The 23,268-nt window shown below is 43.4% G+C and overlaps 1 protein-coding gene across 3 annotated transcripts in view; it reads left to right on the forward strand.

Annotated features, from left to right (window-relative positions):
* The window catches only part of slc24a2 (solute carrier family 24 member 2), a 259,466-nt gene that overhangs the window by 223,245 nt on the left and 12,953 nt on the right, over nucleotides 1-23,268 (forward strand). For all 3 annotated transcript variants that reach the window (XM_063069018.1, XM_063069019.1, XM_063069020.1), the window contains 2 exons: nucleotides 20,071-20,214; nucleotides 22,041-22,130. In XM_063069018.1, the coding sequence (XP_062925088.1) occupies nucleotides 20,071-20,214; nucleotides 22,041-22,130 (234 nt within the window). The remainder of the gene's footprint in view (nucleotides 1-20,070; nucleotides 20,215-22,040; nucleotides 22,131-23,268) is intronic.

The following is a 23,268-nucleotide window of genomic DNA, read 5'->3' on the forward strand; positions in this document are numbered from 1 at the left end:
AAGGTGAATAGGTGAATCCCTGAAGTTCTCAGTATTAACTCCAACCCCTTAAACTCTCATGGTATCAGGTCAAATATCCTCCTGATTATCATTTGGTCTAAGCTGATAAATCATTTCTTCTATGTAGAAGAAGCATGAAACATCACAAGAATGTACTCTGAGTGGGGGACTTCAATGTCCACCAAAACTGGCCAAGCCTTGAAGAATGCAGCTGGCAGATTCAATTTGTGATGGTGACCCAACACAAGGGACAAACTCTCCTCACAGGTTTACATCGGAACTGATCTGGGATCTCAAAGCTGGGCACCTCTATCTGTGCCGAACATAATTTTATGTACTTCTATCGAGTTGCCGCTCAGCCTCTGACGTTCCAAAAAAAAACAATCCAGGTTTGTCCAACCTCTCCTTAGAAATAGTGCTCTCTAATCCAGGCAACATCCTGGTGAACCTCTTCAACACCCTCTCCGAAGCCTCTGCATCTTTCCTGTATTACAGCAGCGAGGACTGCTGCAAATATGGCCTATACAGCTACAACATGACATCTCAAATACTTGCTGTCCCAACCAATAAAGGCAAGTATACTCTTCACCTTCTTTACCATCTTATCTACTGGATTTGCCACTTTCAGCAGACTATGAACTTGTACCCCAACACCATCAATTTTCATTTTCATTTTTAAATCTTATTAATTATTGAAAATCAACAAAAAAATACATTAAAGTAATCAAGTCAACATATCAATATGTACAATAAGAATTAAATTATCAAATAACTGATTAACAAAGCTAAACAGTATATCAATAATAATAAGATAAAACAATGTTGAAACTATTTTTTTGGAAAACAGAAAGAAGGAAAAAAGAACCCCTACTAACTAAAACAAAAAAAACCCCTACTAACAAAAAAAAATTTAAAAAAAACATTGGGAGCACAATCCCGGAGCTGTAGGCCATACAAGCTTCCATAAAAGACCATCAATTTTGCCGAGAGTCCTGTCATTCCCTGTATTCCCTCTTACATTTGATTTCCCATTTAAGACCTGGACCATCATGTACCCTGAATAGACATTGCCTATGTCAGAAGGACATTTCCTCTACTCTACATTGTTGCAGAGCTGATGGGATGTATCTTAGAGGGGGAGGGGAACAAGGTTTGGCACTAGGACAGCACAATGAGCAGCTGATTCGCAGTCAGGATGGGCTGGGATATCATGTGGCACGTGGATCACTATTGAGTAGGGTTGATAAGTCATGAGGATGATAGAGAAGGGAGTGGGATAGCTTGGTAGGGCAAAGTCTGGGAGTGTAGGTGCTCCTAAGCCTGGCCTTGGGGAGCAGTTGTGCAGAAGAGTGGAGGACTCAAGGGACTGTAGTTCTAAATACCAAATATGAGATTAGCCAGAAGTGTGTTGCTGCTCTGATCTCTGGGATGTGGAAACAAACTTTAAGTAACATTGAGACAGGCCTCTGAGTTCTGTTTCTTCTTGCATATCACACAGGTGGCTAGGGCAAGCATGCTGACTGAGAATTTTGGAAGTGCTGCTTTGTGTGCAGTTGGATGCATTGTGTGTTTGGGTTCTTCCATGTGATGATACATCAGACAGATAGAGAACCCAGTCAGAAAATTCCAGACCTCTTGCAAGTTGTTGTAGGTTACTGATGTCCCATTATAATGGATATTTCATTAAAATTGAACAATGTAGTGCACAAAAATATCTTTTGTGCACTGTGATATTCTTTGAAGCAATCATTTTTTAGTGTAAGGGGGTTTTGTCCGTTATGTTACTGCGTAGGCTCATTAAAATGGCTTCTTTGTTATGTTATACTTGGGAATGCTTCTTTGTTATCTTAAACACTGAGAAAGTTTTTGCGCTAGCAGCTTGTTTTGGTTTAGAGTGTAATAAGAATATGTTACGAACCAATTGGGATAGTTGTTATGATTTTGGTGTATTTGAAGATACTGTATGCGCGGGGTTTTGGGGCAGAAGGCGGGAGAGAGAGACAGAGGATGGACCAGGTGCTGTGAGTCCGCTAACGGGGTCGGACCCCGAGGAGGGCGTTCGGCGAGGAGAGGAAACGGAGACGGACTCGTGTGGAGCGTCTGGTCAAACACCGTTGTTGGTCCCAGGCAGCCAGTCGAAGTGGTCCAAGGGGTCGCAGGGTGAAGAAGAAGTGTCCTGAGCTCCAACTGTTTGTGCACGAAGAGATTGAACTTTGATAAGTGTGGCGCCTTTTATTTTCCTTTTATATTTTATTCTCTATTAATTATATAGTTCCAGTAATATCTATAAACTGTAAATCATTTAATCGTATCTGGTGTATTGTCTGTTATTTGAGCGGGGTGGGGTACATCACACAGCATCCACACAAACTAATTAGCCAGTTTGGCGGGGCCGAGAGCTGTTTCCCTAGACGACAGCGAGCCGAGCGACCATGAGGTTGGCCAGGGGGCTACATTGTGTGGGCTTTTGTCCGGGATTGGGTCTGCTGGTATGCTGTCTGGTGCCCTGTTTAAATCAGTAATGTGTGTCTCTGTAGGTTATTTGCTGGTTATTGCTGTGTGTGTGGTGGGTGAGGTCTTTGGTCGAGTTCAGGCTGGCATTGACGAGTTGGAGGTGGAACTCGGGGCTGTCCATGCTGTTGGGAGAGAGAGGAAAGAGTGGTCTGATTTGGAGGTAGTGTCTGCACTAAATGTTCTAGCTCTGGCAGGCTCCGCCTGGCGTTTGGGATAGTGTCCACCCCAAGAGGGGCGGAGACGTGCGAGACATGGGCGGAGCGGATCTCTCAGTTGCCAGATGAGTGGCAGTGCTCGGTTGAGGGAGAGCGACAGGGATTGGTTGAAAGTTTGAGTAGGCAGGCTGGTGACGGTGTTAGAGCTGTCAGGTTCACTTACACCGTAGTGACAGCTGTCAGTTATTTGAAAGAGGGGGAAAGTTTTCAGTGTATCTTCTCTTGCTAGGAGGGCGGCTAAATTGCTTGCAGTGCCAGGGGGATCATTTCAGGGGATCAGCCCCTCCTTCAGTTGTTCAGCTGATCAGAGAGGGATCGAGAAACTTAGTGGAGGCCCAGTGGGGGAACGGCTTGGGGTCTCTGGGGAAGCACGTTCCCAGCAATGTACCAATGAACTTCTGAAAGGAAAAGACCCTATTCCTGAAGGCTTAGAGGGGCCACGCCCCAGGGTGTCGTTATGGATAGAGGGAAGTGATGCTAAAGCCATCCTCAACCCCAGGGCACGGGTCAAGTTGTTGTACAGTTTGTTTTGCAACCGGTGTCTTATGCATTTACCCTGGACAACCGCAAGGGCACTGGAGATTTTGGGTACCAGTGCCAGTAGTTATCCAGAAGACGATGATTGGTCAATGACCCTGGAGTTCATGGGGGCATTTTCTGGGCACCCAGCATGTCAAGTTGCTTCTGAGGACATGTGTCGCAGCCTTGAGCCAGTACCGAATTTAAGCAAGACCCAGCGGTGGTACGGCCTGGGGAAAGTAGCTGAGGGTGAGACCCTTTTAGTAGGTGCTCCGGACTACTGCGAGGGAGAGGAGTTGACCACTGAAGACACCTCAGTGAGAGAGAGGTGGCAGCAACTGGACACTAGCGGCGTGGAAGATGAAGGCAGTGTGTGTGTGGATTATGCGACGGGGTTTAATGTGCTGGATCTGAGGAGTGGATGTTGCCAGATCCCGAGGAGTGCAGCTGTTGAGCTGAAGTCGGCTGTTATTAGTTCCCTCCCCTGCATCCTTCCCGCGGGGCATGAGGAAGACCATGGGGGAAGTGAAGGTGTGTGGAGTTTTGGTGTATGCGGATGACCGCCTAGAGCTTGGATTCGCCTGGGGGGACTATGAAGTGAGGCAAGTGGCTGAGCCCGGGCGACAGAAGCGAAGTGTCAAATGTGGAGGAGTTCTTGGCCGGAGGAGTTTGGTGCAATATGAGAAAAATGACCCGACATATCAGTTGAACTTCCTGGTATTGGAACAGACGGTGGTGGACCTGGGAATGGAAACCCAGGTCGTCAATCTGAATGAGACACAGGGGAGAGAGGGGATTTGCACTGCTGAACTAAGCGCTCAGAAATGTCGGCCGGAGACTGAGTGCCGCACTTGTGGGACGACCATTGCAGACTTGGAATTCACGCTCGTCAATGTGGAGAAGGAGCAACGGAATTCCGAGCCGACACTGTGGTCATGTACTGATGAATTAATCCAGCAAGAAGAAACAATGACTCACCTTCGAAGGGATCAGCAGAAACTCGACGTCGATCCAGAAAAGATTGGAAGACTTACAAGTTGGGGAAGATCAAGGAAATGTTCTGACTAAGGCCAACAGAAAACCGAGAGCCCAGGGAGGGGAGTTTGACTACACTCCCAAGGAGGTGAAGGAATGGAGGACAGATCTCGGAAAAGGGAGGCGGACACTTGAAAGGAACCTGAAGATGACTATCGACAGTTTAAATGAAGTGGACAAACTGAAAGTTGACCTGGAAGGTGTCATCAGGAAGGAAAAACTGGAGGCTGAACCTCCTTTAACTGCTGCTTTTCAGGTCAGGGTGGAAGAAGCTGGTGGGGTAGCTGCGTCCAAGATTGAGATGGCCAAGAACCGTGAATCAGAACTGTTGAGGCTGTGGCGAGAGTTGAAGGAGTCCCCGAAGAAGCTGATGTCTTGACCGCAGGAGGCGGAAGGGGTAGCCCGACTAAATGTTTCAGTGTGGAGAAACTCAAACAGCAGCTACCGATCGAGGGAATGAGGAAGAATACGGATTCGAAGGATGATGTGCTGCACATGTGGTACCTGCTGCTTTTCGCTAACTTCCCCGTGATTGAGGAAGAGACCTTTGGCCCTTCTCCCACTGAGTCAGGTGTAGTGGGGAGGGCTAACTGTGGGCAGTCTGAGTTACGGCAGGATCAGGAAGGAAAAGAAGCGGGGCCCCAGACATGGGACAGGGAGCTCCGAGCTGTAATGGTGGCCTGAGTGAGAGAGGAATTGGCAAGCAGGCCTGAGGTATCCCTATTAGTGTCTGAGACTTTTGGGTTTAGGTGAGGGGGTACGGAGGTCTCGGAGGGTTAAGAAGCTCTCAGATAGGTTGGCCTATGTAGCGCCCGTGGGACGGGTGTAAGGTCCACAGTTTGGGGAGCACTGTCACTGTGTGAATCTGTGTATGTGTGTGTTGTGTGTCTGCAGGACTGGTTGGCGAATTATTTAGAAGTCATGAGGACATGACTTTATTTGGTGGGGGGAGAGTGTAAGGGGGTTTCATCTCTTATGTTACTGCGTAGGCTAATTAAAATGGCTTCTTTGTTATGTTATATTTGGGAATGCTTCTTTGTTATGTTAAACACTGAGAAAGTTTTTGCGCTAGCAGCTTGTTTTGGTTTAGAGTGTGATAAGAATATGTTACGAACCAATTGGGATAGTTGTTATGATTTTGGTGTATTTGAAGATACTGTATGCGCGGGGTTTTGGGGCAGAAGGCAGGAGAGAGGGACAGAGGATGGACCAGGTGCTGTGAGTCCGCTAACAGTGTTGGACCCCGAGGAGGATGTTCGGCGAGGAGAGGAGACGGACTCGTGTGGAGCGTCTGGTTGACCACCATTGTTGGTTCCAGGCGGCCGGTCGAGGTGGTCCAAGGGGTCGCAGGGTGAAGAAGAAGGGTCCTGAGCACCAACTGTTTGTGCACGAAGAGATTGAACTTTGATAAGTGTGGCGCCCTTTATTTTCCTTTTATATTTTATTCTTTATTAATTATATAGTTCCAGTAATATCTATAAACTGTAAATCATTTAATCATATCTGGTGTACCGGTGTCCCCTGCTTTTCGAACGTTCGCTTTACGAAACCTCACTGTTACAAAAGACCTACATTAGTACCCTGTTTTCGCTTTCAGAAGGTGTATTCCCTGTTACAAAGAAAGGCAGCACGCGATAAAAAATCAGCGCGCACCCCGAGCAGCCGCTCTCCCCCGGATTCAGAACGGCATTGCTTAAACACGTTGCAATGAGCAGCCATTAGGAAGATGAGTTCTAAGGTGTCAGAAAAGCCTGAAAGAGCTCGTAAGGGTGTTACACTTAGCGTAAAACTAGACATAATTAAGCGTTTCGATTGTGGTGAATGAAGCAAGGACAAAGTGAGTTTGGCTTGTGGAAGTTGATGAAGATGATGTTGAAGAGGTTTTGGCATCCCACGACCAAGAACTGATAGATGAAGAGCCGATGCAATTGGAAGAGGAAAGGATAACAATCGAAACTGAATGCAGTAGCGAAAGTGGAGCAACTGCGTGAAATTTTCGCTGCAATGATAAAGTACGACTTTAGTTTTGAAAGGGTACGTAGGTTTAAGGGATATTTGCAGGATGGTTTGATTGCTTACAAAGAACTGTGTGATAGAAAAATGCGTGAGGCTCAGCAGTCAAGCAAGCCTTCCACATCAGCCACAGCAGACAACGAACCTCGACTTTCGACATCGAGGCGGGCAGTCATAGGAGAAGATGAGCTGCTTGCCCTGATCGATGATAAGATGACACCCCCGTGTCCCACCACCCCAACCCCCGGGCCCCAGACAGATACTGTACCGATTCGCGGAGAATGCAGCGGTAGCCAGGAGGCACACAGTACATCTTTAAGAAAAAAGCCAAAATAAACATGCTAATTAATTAGGTGCCGCCTAGCACATAATTGTCGGCTCAGATCAGAGGCGATGCAATCGCCTCTGATCTGCACTGAAATTTACGAGCCGGGCCGCACCTAATTGGGTTGGCGGCCCGGAGGGTGGGGGCCACTGCACCACCCCAACCTGCGACGCCTCAGTCTAACACACCATCATCAGTGTGCTCGGCGCTGTCTTCCCAATTCCAGTAAGTGATACTACACTGTACACCCATTATTTCTACTTTAAATAGGCTGTGTGTTTTTACGTGTTATTTGGTAGACTTGCAGCTTCATAGTTTAAAGGTTATTGGAGAGAGTGTTTTTGCCGAGAGCGCTTGCGTGAGATTTTCTGCCGAGTGCGCTTGCGTGAGATTTTCGCTACGGAGATCAGTGCAGGCAATCATTGTAGAGAAGTATTTCTACTTTATATAGGCTGTGTATTTATCATATCATTCCTGCTTTTACTATATGTTACTGTTATTTTAGGTGTTATTTTGGCATGATTTGGTAGGTTATTTTTGGGTCTGCGAACGCTCACAAAATTTTCCCATATAAATAAATGGTAATTGCTTCTTCGCTTTACGACATTTCGGCTTACAAACAGTTTCATAGGAACGCTCTGCCTTCGGATGGCGGGGGAAACCTGTATTGTCTGTTATTTGGGTGGGGTGGGGTGCATCACACAGCATCCACACAAACTAATTGCCCAGTTTGGCAGGGCCGAGGGCTGTTTCCCTAGACGACAGTGAGCTGAGCAACCCTGAGGGTGGCCAGGGGACTACATTAGTGTTACATCTTAAATCAGAGTGTCAATCCATTGTGCAGAGGAGTTTGAAAAACTCTTGTTAACACTTCAATCTGCCTCGTTTTATTGCTTCAGCTGGCAATTTATCCTGTGTGTGCTGCTTGTCTGAAGACTTATTTTGATGTCACAACCAGAAACTGCTATTTGCAACCTCAAGTAGTTGAATAGCTCCTCTTATTTCTCTCTCTGCTGGTTGTCTGTTGTGTCAATAGTCCTTATATAGTACAGCACGCATGATGCTGCAGGAACTACATTCCATTCTATATGCGTCTGTTTTAACCCAAATTCTCCCACTGGTCTGGAATGAGGTGGACCAGCCTCATGAGTGCTAATTAGTCTTGAGGGTGTGAGACACCATATTTCATTACATTGACTACAAGCAACAAAGGACTTAATAGTCATTTGCTGCTTTGTAGTCAATGTAATTAAATGTTAGCCAAGGCCAAGTGTGATTGGTGTTTCTTTTTATAGCCACTTCACATTAGTGAAGTGTTCAATCTGGTGTTTACAGTCAGCTATCACACACACAGCATGCTCCAAGATTTGTATTTTGTCCATCAAAAGATGTGCCAAAACAATGACATAATCGTGAATGTCAGATTAATGTGCAATCACAATATTTCTAACTGTATTTGCTTTTTTACTGCTGGATCTCAGCAATAAAACTACTTTGACCATTTTTTGGCAAGCAAATGTGTGATTAATCCTTGCTGAACTAACCAATATCAGTTGAACATAATATACCGTCACCTAAGTGATTCAGTGACCTTAGCACATCATAGAGTGGCTGGTCACACCTGGTAAGCCGACCATCCCACACCAGGCAAAATGCTTATGAAGCAGCTGTAGTTGGAAGTTAGTTCAGTGCTAGGAACTTGCTGAAAGATGTGACCTGACACTGTCAAAACTGACCACCCAGGTTTTCCAGTTTAAGTCTAGAGCCGTTAATGGGAGAAGCAAGAGAAGGGCAGAGTTTCTTGATCCCCAAGAGCTCAACAAGTCTGCCAGACACAAGTAAAGGGACACTAACTTGAAATAAACAAGAGACTTGAAGCTTCTTTGATTTGCATTCAGTGCTGCTAGAAGTTTTGTGACCTCAGAAATATACTCAAGGACAGCATACGTACCTGAAAACACTATCTATTAGCAATAGCACCAGCTGTTTTCGCACCAGTTGCCAGAGGTTGTGGTCCATGTTGGTACCAATGACATGGGTAGGAGCAGTAATGAGGTTCTGCAAAGGGAGTTCAGGGAGTTAGGTGCTAAGTTAAAGGACAGGACCTCCAGGGTTGAGATCTCAGGATTGCTACCCGTGCCATATGCTAGTGAGGCCAGAAATCGGTAGGTCATACAGTGTAACACATGGTTGAAGAGGTGGTGCAGGAGGGAGAGCTTCAGATTTTTTGAATCAATGAGCTGTCTTCCAGGGAAGGTGGGACTTGAACTGGAGGTGGAATAATATCCTAGTGGGATGGTTTGCTCGTGCTGCAAGGGAGGTGGAGCATTAAAGGAGGGAACCATAGCGCCAGAACAGTTAGTGGAGTGGTTGTGGAGAAAGATGTTGTTAAAGGCTACATACAAAGTCTGGAATCAAGAGGTTGAGCGGAGGCAAGACTGGCAGCTTAGTGTTCCAGGGTTTCATTAGGCTTTATGGCTAGAACTGAGGAATAAAAAAGGTATGACTACATTAATGGGATTATATTATAGACCACCCAACAGTCCGTGAGATTTAGAGAAGCAAATTTGTAGGGAGATTCCAGACTGCTGCAAGAAACATAAGATTGTGATAGTAAGTGATTTTAACTTTCCACATATTAACTGAGACTCCCATACTATGAAAGGGTTGAATTGGAAAGAGTTTGTCAAATGTGTACGGGAAAGCTTCCTTAATCAATACATAGAGGTCCTAACTAGAGAGAATACAATACTAGATCTCCTATTAGGGAATGAGACAGAGCAGATAACAGAAGTTAGCATAGGGGAACACTTTTCATCTAATGATCAAAATGCTGTTAGTTTTTTAAATAATTATGGAAAAGGATAGATCTGATCCTCAGGTTGAGATTCTAAATTGGAGAAAGGCTAATTTTGATGGTGTCAGAAAGGATCTGGCAAGTGTGGATTGGGATAGGTTGTCCTCTGGCAAAGGTGTATTTGGCAAGTGGGAGGCCTTCAAACCTGAAATTTTGAGAGTACAGAGTATGTGTGTTCCTGTCAGAATAAAAGGCAAGGATATTGGGTTTAGGGAACCTTGGTTTTCAAGAGGTATTGAGACTATGAAATATGAAGCTATGAGGAAAAGGAGGTGCATGGTAGGTACAGGTATAGGCAGAGAGGAGTAAGTGAGGTTTTTGAGGAGGATAAGAAATGCAAGAGAACACTTAAGGAAAACAGAAGGACTAAAAGAAGGTATGAGGTTGCTCCAGCAGAAAAGGTGAAGGAGAATCCTAAGGGCTTCTCTGGATATATTAAAAGTGAAGGATAGCAAGGGACAAAATTCTTCCTCTGGAAGATCAGAATGGCAATCTATGCAGGGTGCCGAAAGAGGTGGGGGAGATGTCAAGTGAATTTTTTGCATCTGTATTTACTTGGGAGATGGACACAGAGTCTATAGGTATGAAGCAATGCAGCAGTGACGTTCCGGATCCTATACAGATTCCAGAGGAGGAGGTGTTTGCTGTCTTGATGGAAATTAGAGTGCATAAATCCCCAGAGCCTGATGATGTGTTTTCTTGGACCCTGTGGGAAGCTGGTGCAGAAATTGCAGGGGCCCTAGCAGAGATACTTCAAACATCCTTAGCCATGGGTGACGTATCAGAGGATTAGAGTTTAACTTATCTTGTTCTCTTGTTTACAAGAGGATCTAAGAATCAGCCAGGCAATTATAGTCTGGTGAGCCTGACACATAGTGGGAAAGGTATTGGAACATATCGTAAGGGAATGGATATGTAACTATTTGGATAGACAGGGACTGATTAGGGATAATCAACATGGCTTGGTGTGTGGTAGGTCATTTCTAACCAATCTTATAGAGTTTTTTGTGGGTTAGCTGGAAAGTTGATGAAAGCAAGGCAGTGGATGTTGTCTACATGGACTTCAGCGAGGCCTTTGACAAGGTCCCACATGGGAGATTGGTCAAGAAAGTTCAGTCACTTTGCATACAAGGTAAGATACTAAATTGGATTAAACATTGGCTTTGCAGGAGATGTGAGAGAATGCTAGTAGATGGTTGCCTCTCTGACTGGATGCCTGTGACTGGTGGTGAGCCACATAGAGCGGTGCTGGGCCTGTCATCTAAATCAACAATCTGGATGCTAATGTGGTAAATTGGATCAGCAAATTTGTGGATGACACCAAGATTAGGGGTGTTGTGGACAGCAAGGAAAACTATCAAAGCTTGCAGCAGGATCTGGACGGGCTAGAAAAATGAGCTGAAAATTGGCACATGGAACCTAATGCAGACAAGTGCAAGGTGTTGCACTTAGGGAGGACCAGTAAGGGTAGGTCACACACAGTGAGCTAAAGAGCACTGAGGAGTCCGTAGAACAGAAGGATCTATGAATATAGATCAATAATTCCCTGAAAGTGTCATCACAGATAGATAAGGTCATAAAGAAAACTTTTAGCACATTAGTCTTCGTAAGTCAATGTAATACGTACAGCAAACACGAGGAAATCTGCAGATGGTGGAATTTCAAGCAACACACATAAAAATTGCTGGTGAAAGCAGCAGGCCAGGCAGCATCTATAGGGAGAGGTACAGTCAACGTTTCGGGCCGAGACCCTTTGTCAGGACTAACTGAAAGAAGAGATAGTAAGAGATTTGAAAGTGGGAGGGGAAGGGCGAGATCCGAAATGATAGGAGAAGGCAGGAGGGGGAGGGATGGAGCCAAGAGCTGGACAGTTGATTGGCAAAAGGGATATGAGAGGATCGTGGGACAGGAGGCCTAGGGAGAAAGAAAGGGGGAGGGGGGAAGCCTGGAGGATGGGCAAGGAGTATAGTGAAAGGGACAGAGGGAGAAAAAGGAGAGAGAGGGAAAAAAAAGAAAAAAAATTAATAATATTAATAAATAAATAACAGATAGGATACGAAGGGGAGGTGGAGCATTAACGGAAATTAAAGAAGTCAATGTTCATGCCATCAGGTTGGAGGCTACCCAGATGAAATATAAGGTGTTGTTCCTCCAACCTGAGTGTGGCTTCATCTTGACAGTAGAGGAGGCCGTGGATAGACATATCAGAATGGGAATGGGACGTGGAATTAAAATGTGTGGCCACTGGGAGATCCTGCTTTCTCTGGCGGACAGAGCATTTTATTAAGTACAGGATGTTATGTTGAAATTGTATAAACTGTTGTTGAGGCCAGATTTGAAATGCTATGGTCACCTACCTACAGGAAAGATGTAAATAAGATTGAAAGAATGCTGACAAAATTTACAAGGATATTGACAGGACTTGAGGACCTGAGTTATATGAAAGGTTAAATAATATAGGACTTTATTCTCTGGAACATAGAAGACTGAGGAGATATTTAATAGTTATAAAAAATTTTTGAGGAGTATAGATGGAGTAAACGCAAGCAGGCTGTTTCCACTAAGGTTGGCTGAAACTGCATTTAGAGGTCATGGGTTAAGGGTGAAAGGTGAAATGTTTAAGCAGACATAGGAGGTACTTCTTCACTCAGAGGGTGATAGGAGTGTGGAATGAGCTGCCAGCACAAGTGATTTAAGAGAAATTTGGACAGGTCCCCAGATGGGAGAGTTATGGAGGGTATGGTCCCAGTGCAGATCGATAGAACTAGGCAGATTGATGTTTTAGCAACCACTGTTTCTATTCTGTAGTGTCTATGACATGCTTCATGCACCAGAGCTCCAACTTGCAAAATACCTGACAAGTCAGAGATAGGACCTAATGTTCAATTCCCTCACCATACCTTCACACATTCAATAATACTCCAACCATTCCAATGATATCATTCATTTGGCACAGCCATGACATTCATGCCATCCAAAAGCTATTGTGAAAAACACACTATTACAGTTACCTCTCTGACAGAGCAAGGTGACAAGTAATTGGCACCAGCAAACTCGAATGAGAAAGGTGATAACACCACATCCCTCCTACTAGTGTCCCCTAAATAGTGCTGATGTCAACATGAGTGCCATGATCTTTCCTGACGCATAGCTAGCAGATGTTTGGTAACAGTGGTGTATGAAACTCAAAGTCTTCCTTGTATTCTATTCCTCTCTCATCCCGCATGCACTTATGATGTGCAAGTTCCAAGTGCTATTGACATATACCTTTTAATCTCCCCGATCTCCTTCATGATGTCAGTACCTTATACATTTCTCTCTTAAAATAGCCACCTGGCCAGATAGATGCAGCTGGACAGCAAGAATGCAATGCAAGAAACTTCCAAACATTTTATCTCACTCTTGCAGACACCAGCTCAGATACAGGCTCTTCATAGAACATGGAGATTAACGTAATGGTGAGATTTGCAAGTGCTATCAGGCAAAGCGGGAGAGAGGAAATGCCATCCATAGTACCAGACTCATCCAGGGCAAGTTCTGCTGCAGGGTACTCGGATGTGGGTATTGACGGGGAAGGGGGAAGCTGATGGATACGCACAGTGCTTGGTGCATTGACTGGTGCTTCAAGAAATCTATGTGCAAGGTTCTGGACCAGGAAGCCCCAGTCTTGCTCAGGGCTTTGTGCAAAGCCTTAAAACCAACTGTTTCAGTATGGATTTAGCAGCCGTTTTCACTTCCACACTTGTGAACCCAATAATCATGGAGTGACGTAGCTTATGTCTTAGCTACGGCATCCAAACTCAGCATCGGAGTAAAAGCTAACTGCTGCAATGCAAACCTAGACTGCTGCCATTAAGACTGCAGATATCATTGTCACAGGAGCTTTGTCAAGTACTGTACACCACACATTACAAGATTTGCTGTGGTACCACAACTGAGGTGACAGTTCTGTTGGGTTTTATCGTTCCTGATTTTTCCACTTGCTTTGTACAGTAGAAGATACTGAGATGGAACCTGCTATGAATTTGTAACATTTAAGATAAGCACCAATCTATATTTTATGCTCTATACTGCAGGTTATTTCCATGTAATTTTAATTATTTATGACTAGAGGAGTCTGCTTCTTTGTGATATTTCTGTTTTTTCCCCATATTGCAATGACACTTTTCATCTGAGTAAAAATTGCAGAATAGTCCCCCAATGCGCAAAGATATGATTCGTTGTGCTGTCAAGTAATCAGAGCAACTGCATATACATCTCACAAAGGCAAGTTACTGTATTAATTGTTTATGTTAACCAGAAAGAAATTGTGGTCAGTGCAATTGACATTGAGTTAGTGAAATACCAGTGCTTAAAAAGAATACGGTAGCTGCCTCAGTGACTATCGTCCAGATGCACTTTACGTCCACTGTGATGGAGTTCTTTGAGAGGCTGGTGATAAAACATATCAACTCTTGCCTGAGAAGCGACTTCGAGCCATTCCAATTTACCTACCGTCACAACAGGTCAACAGCAGATACTATTTCATTGGCTTTTCATTCAAACCTGGAACATCGAGATGGAATCATTAGAATGCTGTTCATTGACTACATTCAATACTAACATCCCCTCGAAGCTAATCAATATGCTCTAAGACCTAAGCCTCGTTACCTCCTTGTACAACTGGATCCTCAGTTAGCCCACTTGCTTTCCCCAGTCAGTTTGGATTGGCAGCATCTCCTCTACAATCTCCATCAGCACATGTGCACCACAAGGCTGTGTGTTTAGCGCCCTGCTCTACTTGCTTTATATTTATGACTGCAAGGCTAAGCACAGCTCCAATGCCATATTTAAGTTTGTTGACGACACCACTGTTGTTGGCTGAATCAAAGGTGGTGACAAATCAGCATGTAGGAGAGAGATTGAAAATCTGGCTGAGTGGTGACAAAACAACAACCTCTTAATGTCAGTAAGACCAAGGAGCTGATAATTGACTTCAGGAGGAGGAAACCAGAGGTCTATGAGCTAGTCCTCATCAGAAGATCAGAGGTGGAGAGGGTCAGCAACGTGTCCCAGCATGTTAGTGTCATTATGAAAAAAACACGGCAATGCCTCTATTTTCTTAGAAATTTGTGAAGATTTGGCATATAATATAAAACTTCGATAAACTTTTATTGATGCATATTGGGGAGTATATTGACTGGTTACATCATAGCCTGGCATGGAAACACTAATGCCCTTGTACGGAAAAGCCTACAATATGTAATAGATAACTGCACTCAACTTCAATCGCCCCATCACTAAACTGTTCCCACAACCTATGGACACACCTTCAAGGACACTTCATCTCATGATTTTTGATATTTATTACTTATTTATTTACTACTTTTATTATTATTTCTTTTTCTCTTTTTGTATTTGCATAGTTTGTTGTCTATTGTACATTAGTTGTTCGTCCTGTTGGCTGTGGTCATTCATTGATTCTATTGTGCTTCTTGTATTTACTGTGATTGCCCACAAGAAAATGAATGTCAGGGTTGTATGTGGTGGCATATATGTACTTTGGGGGGACGGGTGAGGTCTAGGCCTGACGTCCCACTCACCTGGGGAAAGTGAATGCGCAATACATCGCCTCTCCTTTCCCGGTGTAGTGATCGCCACATGGTCACTGTCTGGCCTGCTAGGCAGGAGGCCACTGCAGATGGCATCTCCTACATTACTGCGTCTGTAGCAACACCTCCCAGAGAGCCAGTGTGGCTTCAGAGCCAGCAGGAGCACCACTGACATGGTATTTGTTCTCAGGCAGCTCCAAGAGAAATGTATGGAACAGAACAAGGGATTGTACGTGACATTTGTTGACCCTACCAAAGCGTTCGACACTGTAAGCAGAGAAGGTCTGTGGCAAATCATGGAACGACTGGGATGCCCCCTAAAGTTCCTCAGCATGGTTGTCTAGCTACACGAAGATCAGCGTGGCCAAGTCAGACACAACAATGACCTCTCAGAACCCTTCCCAATTGGTAAAGCAAGGCCACATCCTCGTGCTGACTCATTTCACCACCTTCTTCAGCATGATGCTCGAAAGGGCCACAGAAGACCTTGATGACGGGGATGGTATCTACTTCCAATACCGCACCGATGGCAGCCTGTTCAACCTGAGGCAACTACAGTTCCACACCAAGACACTGGAGCAACTCATCCGAGAGCTACTCTTCGCCGACGATGCTGCCCTTGTTGCCCACACAGAGACAGCTCTGCAGCGTATAACATCCTGCTTCGCAGAGGCTGCCAAGCTCTTCAGACTGGAAGTCAGCTTGAAGAAGACAGAAGTTCTCCATCAGCCCACACCTCAGGAAGATTACCACCCTCCCCGCATCACCATCAGTGCGGTAGAGCTGAAGACAGTCCACCAGTTCAGCTACCTGGGGTGCACCATCTCGTCAGATGCCAAGATCGACAAAGAGATTGACAACAGACTGGCAAAGGCAAACAACGCATTCAGCAGGCTGTACGAAAGAGTGTGGAACAACAAGCACTTGAAGAAAGGCACAAAGATCAGCCTGTACAGAGCTGTTGTACTGACCACCCTCCTGTACGGCTCTGAGTCGAGGGTCACCTACCGTCACCACCTACGACTCCTTGAGCGTTTCCACCAGCGCTGCCTCCGCACCATCCTCAACATCCACTGGAGTGACTTCATCACCAACATTGAAGTCCTCGAACAGGCGGAGGTCACCAGCATCGAGGCCATGCTGTTGAAGATGCAGCTGTGCTGGGCAGGGCACGTCTCCAGGACAGAGGATCATCGCCTGCCCAAGATTGTGCTGTATAGCCAACACTCCAATGGCCACTGTGACAGAGGGGCACCGAAGAAGAGGTACACGGACTCTCTGAAGAAATCCCTTGGTGCCTGTCACATTGACTATCACCAGTGGTCTAATCTAGCCTCCGATCGCGAGGCCTTGCGACACCAGTCTGTCTCCTCCCTCGAGAACGCACGCAGGACAAAAGGGGAAGGAGGAAGAATCGTGACACAGCAGCACCAACTCCAGAACAGAATTTCCCTTGCAGCCACTGTGGCCGGACTTGCCTGTCCCATATTGGCCTCGTCAGCCGCCAGCGAGCCTGCAGAAGATGTGGGCAGCCCCCTTCCTAAATCTTTGTTCGCGAAGCCAAGCCATGATATGTACTTTGATAATTTACTTTGAACTTTGAGCTTTGAAATGGAAATTCAGAGCACTGTTGTCATATGAAAGCATTCCCTGAGTGGAACAAAAGATTTGGCAAATGTCCTCTGCTCAATCTGCATGTCTATTTGAAGCATTACTGTATCCCTCACTGCATTCCCAGCAGACTTGACATCAAAAAGAGGTGTTGAGCTTAGGTGTATAACAGGCTCGATTTGTGCAGAATGTTGGTAGTTTGAGGCAAAATGGAAACTGGACATCTGCAGATAGGAAGTCTCTACAAAGGGTCATCAAAACTGCCCATTGCGTCACTGGCACCATCAAGGACACGTATACTGAAAGTGCCGTAAAGGGGCCTGGAACATCATATAAAATCCCACCCACCTTGCTCATGGACTGTTTGTCCCAATCCCATCAGGGAGGAAGCTATGTGGCAAGCAATCCAGACCTGTTACTCTCCCCCGGCGGTAAGGCTGCTGAACACCTCCACCCACCAACCCATCCAGCCACACACCCCAACGCCACGACTTTATCATTTCCGTAAGGTCAGAGCCACCTTCTGTGCCTAGCATCACTTCATGGACATACAATCACTCTATGTGTATAAACTATCTTGTGTATTAATATTTATTGTGTTCTTTATCTCATTGTGTTTATTCATGTCTCAGGCAATCCAGAGTAACAATTATTTTGTTCTCCTTTACACTAGTGTACTGGAAATGACATTAAACAATCTCAAACTGCTTGAAACCCTTGGACTTTTGCTCAAATGACAGTTAGTCAACTTTCAATTTTGACGCTGATTCTTGTTAAGCAATTAAGGGAAATGTGAAAGGGAAGAGTTTATGCTTTTTGATTTCCAGTGATACTCCTTGTGATCATAAAGTGAAAGCAACCATTTTAATTCAGAAAACATTGTTTTGAGGCCTGCGTTGATTTCCAGCCTACTTTATTACCAATGACCTTCACCACCAATTAGGCTGGGGTGATCTTTGGGGAATTGTTAGTATCCCCAACAAATACTAGGTGAGAGCTAGCAGTGTAATTGTGCCAGTAGTTCATTATAGTTATTAAACAGTCCAACCCACGTTAATATATAACTTCATACTAATGCTACGGGTGCTCGCCAATCAACTGCACTTTCCATTCCCTTCTCCAGCCCACCCCTGCAACCAAGAACTCTAAATAAATAAATAAATAAATAAAAATAAACAAACAAACGAATGAATATATATTATTTATTTATTTATATTTAACGGTATCTGATCACTCTTTACCAGATCCTAATCAAAAGAGTACAACCAATGAACCTCAAATATTTTGTCCTATCTAAGTATGTAATTGAACCTCTGTATACATATGTATGTGCACCCCACCCTGTTCAGCTTAGCCTCCTGAAACAGGCAGAGATATTGACTCATTATCATGATTATCCTAAACAAACTGATTACTGGTGATCAGCAAAAAGGCAGTAATTTAGCCTTGACATCACCATCTGAAAACAGAAAATTGGTCTCAGGGTATCTGTTTTATGTCATTGAACAGTATATTTTGGGTCAATTACTGTACCTTGGAAAATAAGGCTCTGCTGTAAATGATGAAGAACAAAAAAGCTGTTATATCAATTCACAAAAGATTTCAGTCGATTATGTATGTAAAACCTAGAACATAGACTCTTTCAACAGTGATAAGCTGTGATCCCAGCTCCAAAGATAAACAAATGCAATAAACTATTGTAATAATATAAGAGGAGTTTTAAAACTATTTATTTATAATTCATGATTATTTATACAGGAGCTTGAAAATAGGGAAAACTGTGATTTCAACTTGTATTTGTAATAAACAAAATTATTGATAGTTAAGTTAGAATTAATTGATCCGATTGTCCTTGTTAATATGATCTGTTGAAGTAGTCATTAATTATCTTAAATAAATTGGACTAACAAAGTAGGTTTGAATTTTTCTTGAAAAATCCAGAACTGTGTGAATATTTTGACTTCAGAGGTGTCTTGATTACTCCATTGAAATCCCAGATTAATCATGAGTATTTTTCATTTCTCAATCAGTACACAGTTTTGATTTTTAACCTTTGCTTATCAACATGACTGCAGAGCTGTTTTTTTCCTTCTGCCAACCAAACAATTGCTCAGTTTTGATGATCAATGGCAGAAAGTCTGGTAAAGGGAAGGTGGTAGACGTTGTCTACATAGACTTCATCAAGGCCTTTGACAAAGTCCCAATGGAAGGCTGCTCTTGAAGGTTAAGTCACTTGACATTCAGGATGAAGTAACCAATTGGATTCAGCATTGGCCTAGCAGGAGAAGCCACAGAGTGGAAATAGATAGTCGTCTCTCTGACTGGAGAACTATGACTTGTGGTGTGCCACAGGGATCAGTGTTGGGTCTGTTTCTTTTTATCACCTGTATTAATGATTGAGATGATAATGTGGTAGAACAAAGGGACCTAGGAATAAGAATCCAAAACTCTTTGAAGGTGGCGTCACTGGCGGATAGTCATAAAGAGAGCTTTTGGCACATGGGCCTTGAGTACAGGAGTTGAGATGTTATATTTAAGTTGTACAAGATGTCGGTGAGGCCAAATATGGAGTATAGTGTGCAGTTCTCGTCATCTACCTAGAGGAAAAATATCAGTAAGTTCAACAGACTGAAGAGAAAATGTATAAGGGTGCTGCTGGGACTTGAGGGCCTGAGTTATAGGGAAGATTGAATAGGTTAGAACTATTCCTGGGAGCGCTGGGAGTTCATGTAGAGGTGTACAAAATTGAGGGATGTAGATGCGAACAGGCTTTTCCCCTCAGGTTGAATGAGACTAAATTAGAGGTCATAGTTTTAAGGTGAAAGGTGAAATATTTAAGGGGTATCTAAGGAGTAAATTCTTCACTCAGTGGGTAGTGCAAGTGTGGAATGAGCTGCCAGCAGAAGTGGTAGATGTGGATTGACTTTTAACACTTAAGGAAGTTTGGATAGGTATATGGATGAGGGGGATTTGGAAGGAGAGATGCAAGAATTGTGAGGGATATAGTTAAGGTAGATAATCACAGTCTTTTTCCTAGGGTAGGGGGATCTAAAACTAAAGGGCCTAGATTAAAGGAGGAGGGGTGAGATTAAAAAGTGACCTGAGAGTCAACCTGGTTACAAAAAAGTGTGGTAAGTATGTAGAATAAGCAATCAGAGGAATTGGTACAAAGTTTGAGGCATTTTGACAGGTACATGATTCGGAAAGTTTTAAAGTGATATGGGACTTGCTTAGGTAGACAACTTGGACAAAATGGAATAGTTGGGATGAAGGGCCTGTTTCTACGCGGTATAACTGTGATAAGAAAAATCCATTTTTCCAGAAATCATAATGTTTGTGTCACATACCTGCATTAAATATTAAATCACAGTCCCATCCTTTTTTTGTTAGGCTGAAGTTACCACACAGAGTGAAGATGAAGATAAGCCACTTAGTTTGGCCTGGCCAGATACAACACGTAAACGAATTATCTTTCTAATTATACTGCCTATTGTGTCCGTCTTGTGGTTAACCTTGCCTGACGTTAGGAAGAAGGTAAGCATCAGTACAGATTTTCTTTTCTCAGTGTTTTAATGTATGCACAGTATTGGGAAACTGCATCTGCAGCAATGAAGCAAGTGAAAGTGGAGAGCAAGAATGACGCTGAGGAAAAGGAAGCAAACAGGTCTCTAAAACTTATTAGTAGAGAGGCAGGGTCAGGTTCATTTGATTGAATAAAAGCTCAGTTCCATTGTCTCTTTAATACATACAATATAAAATTAATTTTATATTTAATTTAATTTCTACACCAAGGAAATCTTTAGAAGTAATTGTTAGAAGTTTTATCACGTGCAAGACTATTAATCTCAAGGGAGAGGGGAAGGGGGAATTATGCTTTTAGGCAGGAACTTGGGAGCCTAAATTGGGAATGGATGTGCTCAGGAAAATGCATAACAGGAATGTGGAGGTTGCTTATAGGGAACACTTGGGATTCTGGATAGGTTTGTCCCATTGATGGAGGGAAAGGGAGGTGAAGGAATTATAATTGGCAAAAGATGTGGAATATCTAGTCAAGAGGAAGATAGAAGCTTACTCAAAGTTTAGGAAGCAAGGATCAGACAGAGCTCTGGAGAGTTACAAGATGCCCCGGAAGGAGCTGAAGAATGGATTTAGGAGAGCTAGAAGGAGGCTAAGACGTGGAAGATTAAGGAAAACCCCAAGGCATTCTACATGCCCATGAAGAACAGAAGGATGGCTAGAGTGATGGTAGGACCAATCAGAATAGTAGAGGAAGCTTGCCTGGAGTTGGAGGAGATTGGGAGGCCCTTAATGAATACTTTGCTTCAGTACTTACTAGCAAGAGGGACCTTGACATTTGTGAGGACAATGTAAAACAGGTTCATATGCTAGAACATGTCAATGTTAAGAAAGCATATGTGCTGGAATTTTTGAAAAGCAATAGGATTGGTAAATCCCTGGAGCTGGTTGGGATATGCCCCAGGTTACTATGGGAAGCATGGGAAGTGATTGCTGCATCTTTGGTGATGATCTTTACATCCTCACTGGCACAGGCGTAGTACCAGGTGATTGGAGGGTGGCAAATGTAATTCCTTTGTCCAAGAAAGGAAGTAAGGATAATCCAGGGATTACAGACCAATGAGCCTTACTTCAGTGGTGACAAATTATCAGAGAAGAATCTTAGAGGCAGGATTGACAAGTATTTGGAGAAGCATAGCCAGATTAGAGATAGTCAGCATGGCTTTGTGAGGGGTAGGTCATGCCTCGTGAGCCTGAGTGAATTCTTTGAGGATGTGACAAAATACATTGATGCAGTAGAGAAACAAATTCCATGTATGTTGGAATAAAAGGAATCACTGCAGATGCCTCAAATATCATTCAGAGAATTTGAGGGAAAATTAGAATTGATGATTGTAGCATTATTCGTTTTATGAATTTCTTAATGTATTTAGGACAAATCAAATAGGACTTGTAGTATACCTAATTTGATCCTATCTAAGATTGGAAGATTTATGATCAGTATGTTCAGTGGAAGTATTTTCTTATAACCCAGTTTCTTTTTATACAACCTCTATCATAAAACTGAAATAATGTAGATGCTAAATGAAGCATTGGTGTGATTTGGTGTAAAGGGAAGTGGGAATTACATGGAAAGCTTGTTAAAGAAATAATCCATTCCCACTCCAGAAATAAAAATAACTCCCTAAAAACAAGCTGTTTTGTTGGTTAACAAAATAATTTACCATTACTGGAAGATTGCTTGTACAGTTCAAGTTACATAAGTTGATACCCAAGTTTATTTTGAGTTGTGCTGATTTAGGAGTGTCCACTCAAAAATGACCCATGCTTTTCTCATGTTGCAGAGCGCCAGGAAATTTTTTGTGATTTCCTTCTTTGGATCAATCACCTGGATTGCAGGCTTTTCCTATCTAATGGTCTGGTGGGCTCACCAGGTAAGTACATTCATTTCCAGTAATTATGAACCATTGTTTTATTCCTTGTCTCATTAAGTAGTTATCGGATAGTGAATCTTAATATCTTTAACCCTTTAACCTAAGTGAAAGTCAGCCCCCCCCCCCCCGTTGTAAGTAAACTAGAAGAATGTATGTACGGTACATAGGGCTGATATTCTGAAATCTGGAAACTAATTTTGAAAGTAAATCTTGACACACTTTACTGCATCACATGTTTAGTTACTGCACACAAGGGGATGAATCTTTACAACAGGGCCATCTTCTAAGGTGATTGACAAAGTCTATAAAATCTACACCAGGGACTCCCAACCTGGGATGCATGGACCCCTCAGTTGATGGTAGAGGTCCATGGCAAACAAAGGTTGGGAACCCCTGATCTAGACCATTGATGTGTTGGGAGAAATAGATACAACTGTAGAATGGAAACACCAAAATTAAAATCATGGGATTTCTTTATATTTTAAAAGGGTATGTTTGTATTGGTCATTATAAAGGTGATTATTTATCAACCCGAGCAATTAGATACATTATAACTAAAACAAATTCTCTGTGTCTATTTTCCAGGTGAAAAAAATTAAATAATAATTAATTGCTTATACATTTGCCACATTAGTAAAGATTAAATTCCAGGTAACATAGGTAGTTATCTTGAACAAATTTTAGCCTCTGAAGATGTGAATTAGATGCCTCGTGTCGATGTAAGAATGTTAGGCTTTCTGTACTCCATTTGTTTCTATGTTATGCCCATGGCATGTGCCATGGCAACAACCAGCACTGCAGTTGAATCTGGGAGCTGCTTTCAATTACTCTTTCCCTTTCCTTCCTGGGACTTGCCTGAGAGCCACTGCTCTGCAGAAATTAACCAACACTCTTCCCTTGCATTTGCTGAGCATGACCCTATTCTCCCACTGAGTCGAGTGGTGATGCTTGAAATTTAGACCCAGTCTGAGGGGAGAAAAAAGAGTAAGGAAGCAATAGTCCACAATGTTCAAAAATAATATGGTAATGTTACTTGCTAGTCACAAAGTGACCAAGGATTTGACTTTTCTTTGATGCAGTGTTACTTTCAAAATTTTCTTTATGAAGGATTAGTATCTTTTCCAATGTTTCCTGATGT

This window comes from Mobula hypostoma, chromosome 16 (assembly GCF_963921235.1).
Source record: "Mobula hypostoma chromosome 16, sMobHyp1.1, whole genome shotgun sequence".
Classification (NCBI taxonomy): domain Eukaryota; kingdom Metazoa; phylum Chordata; class Chondrichthyes; order Myliobatiformes; family Myliobatidae; genus Mobula; species Mobula hypostoma.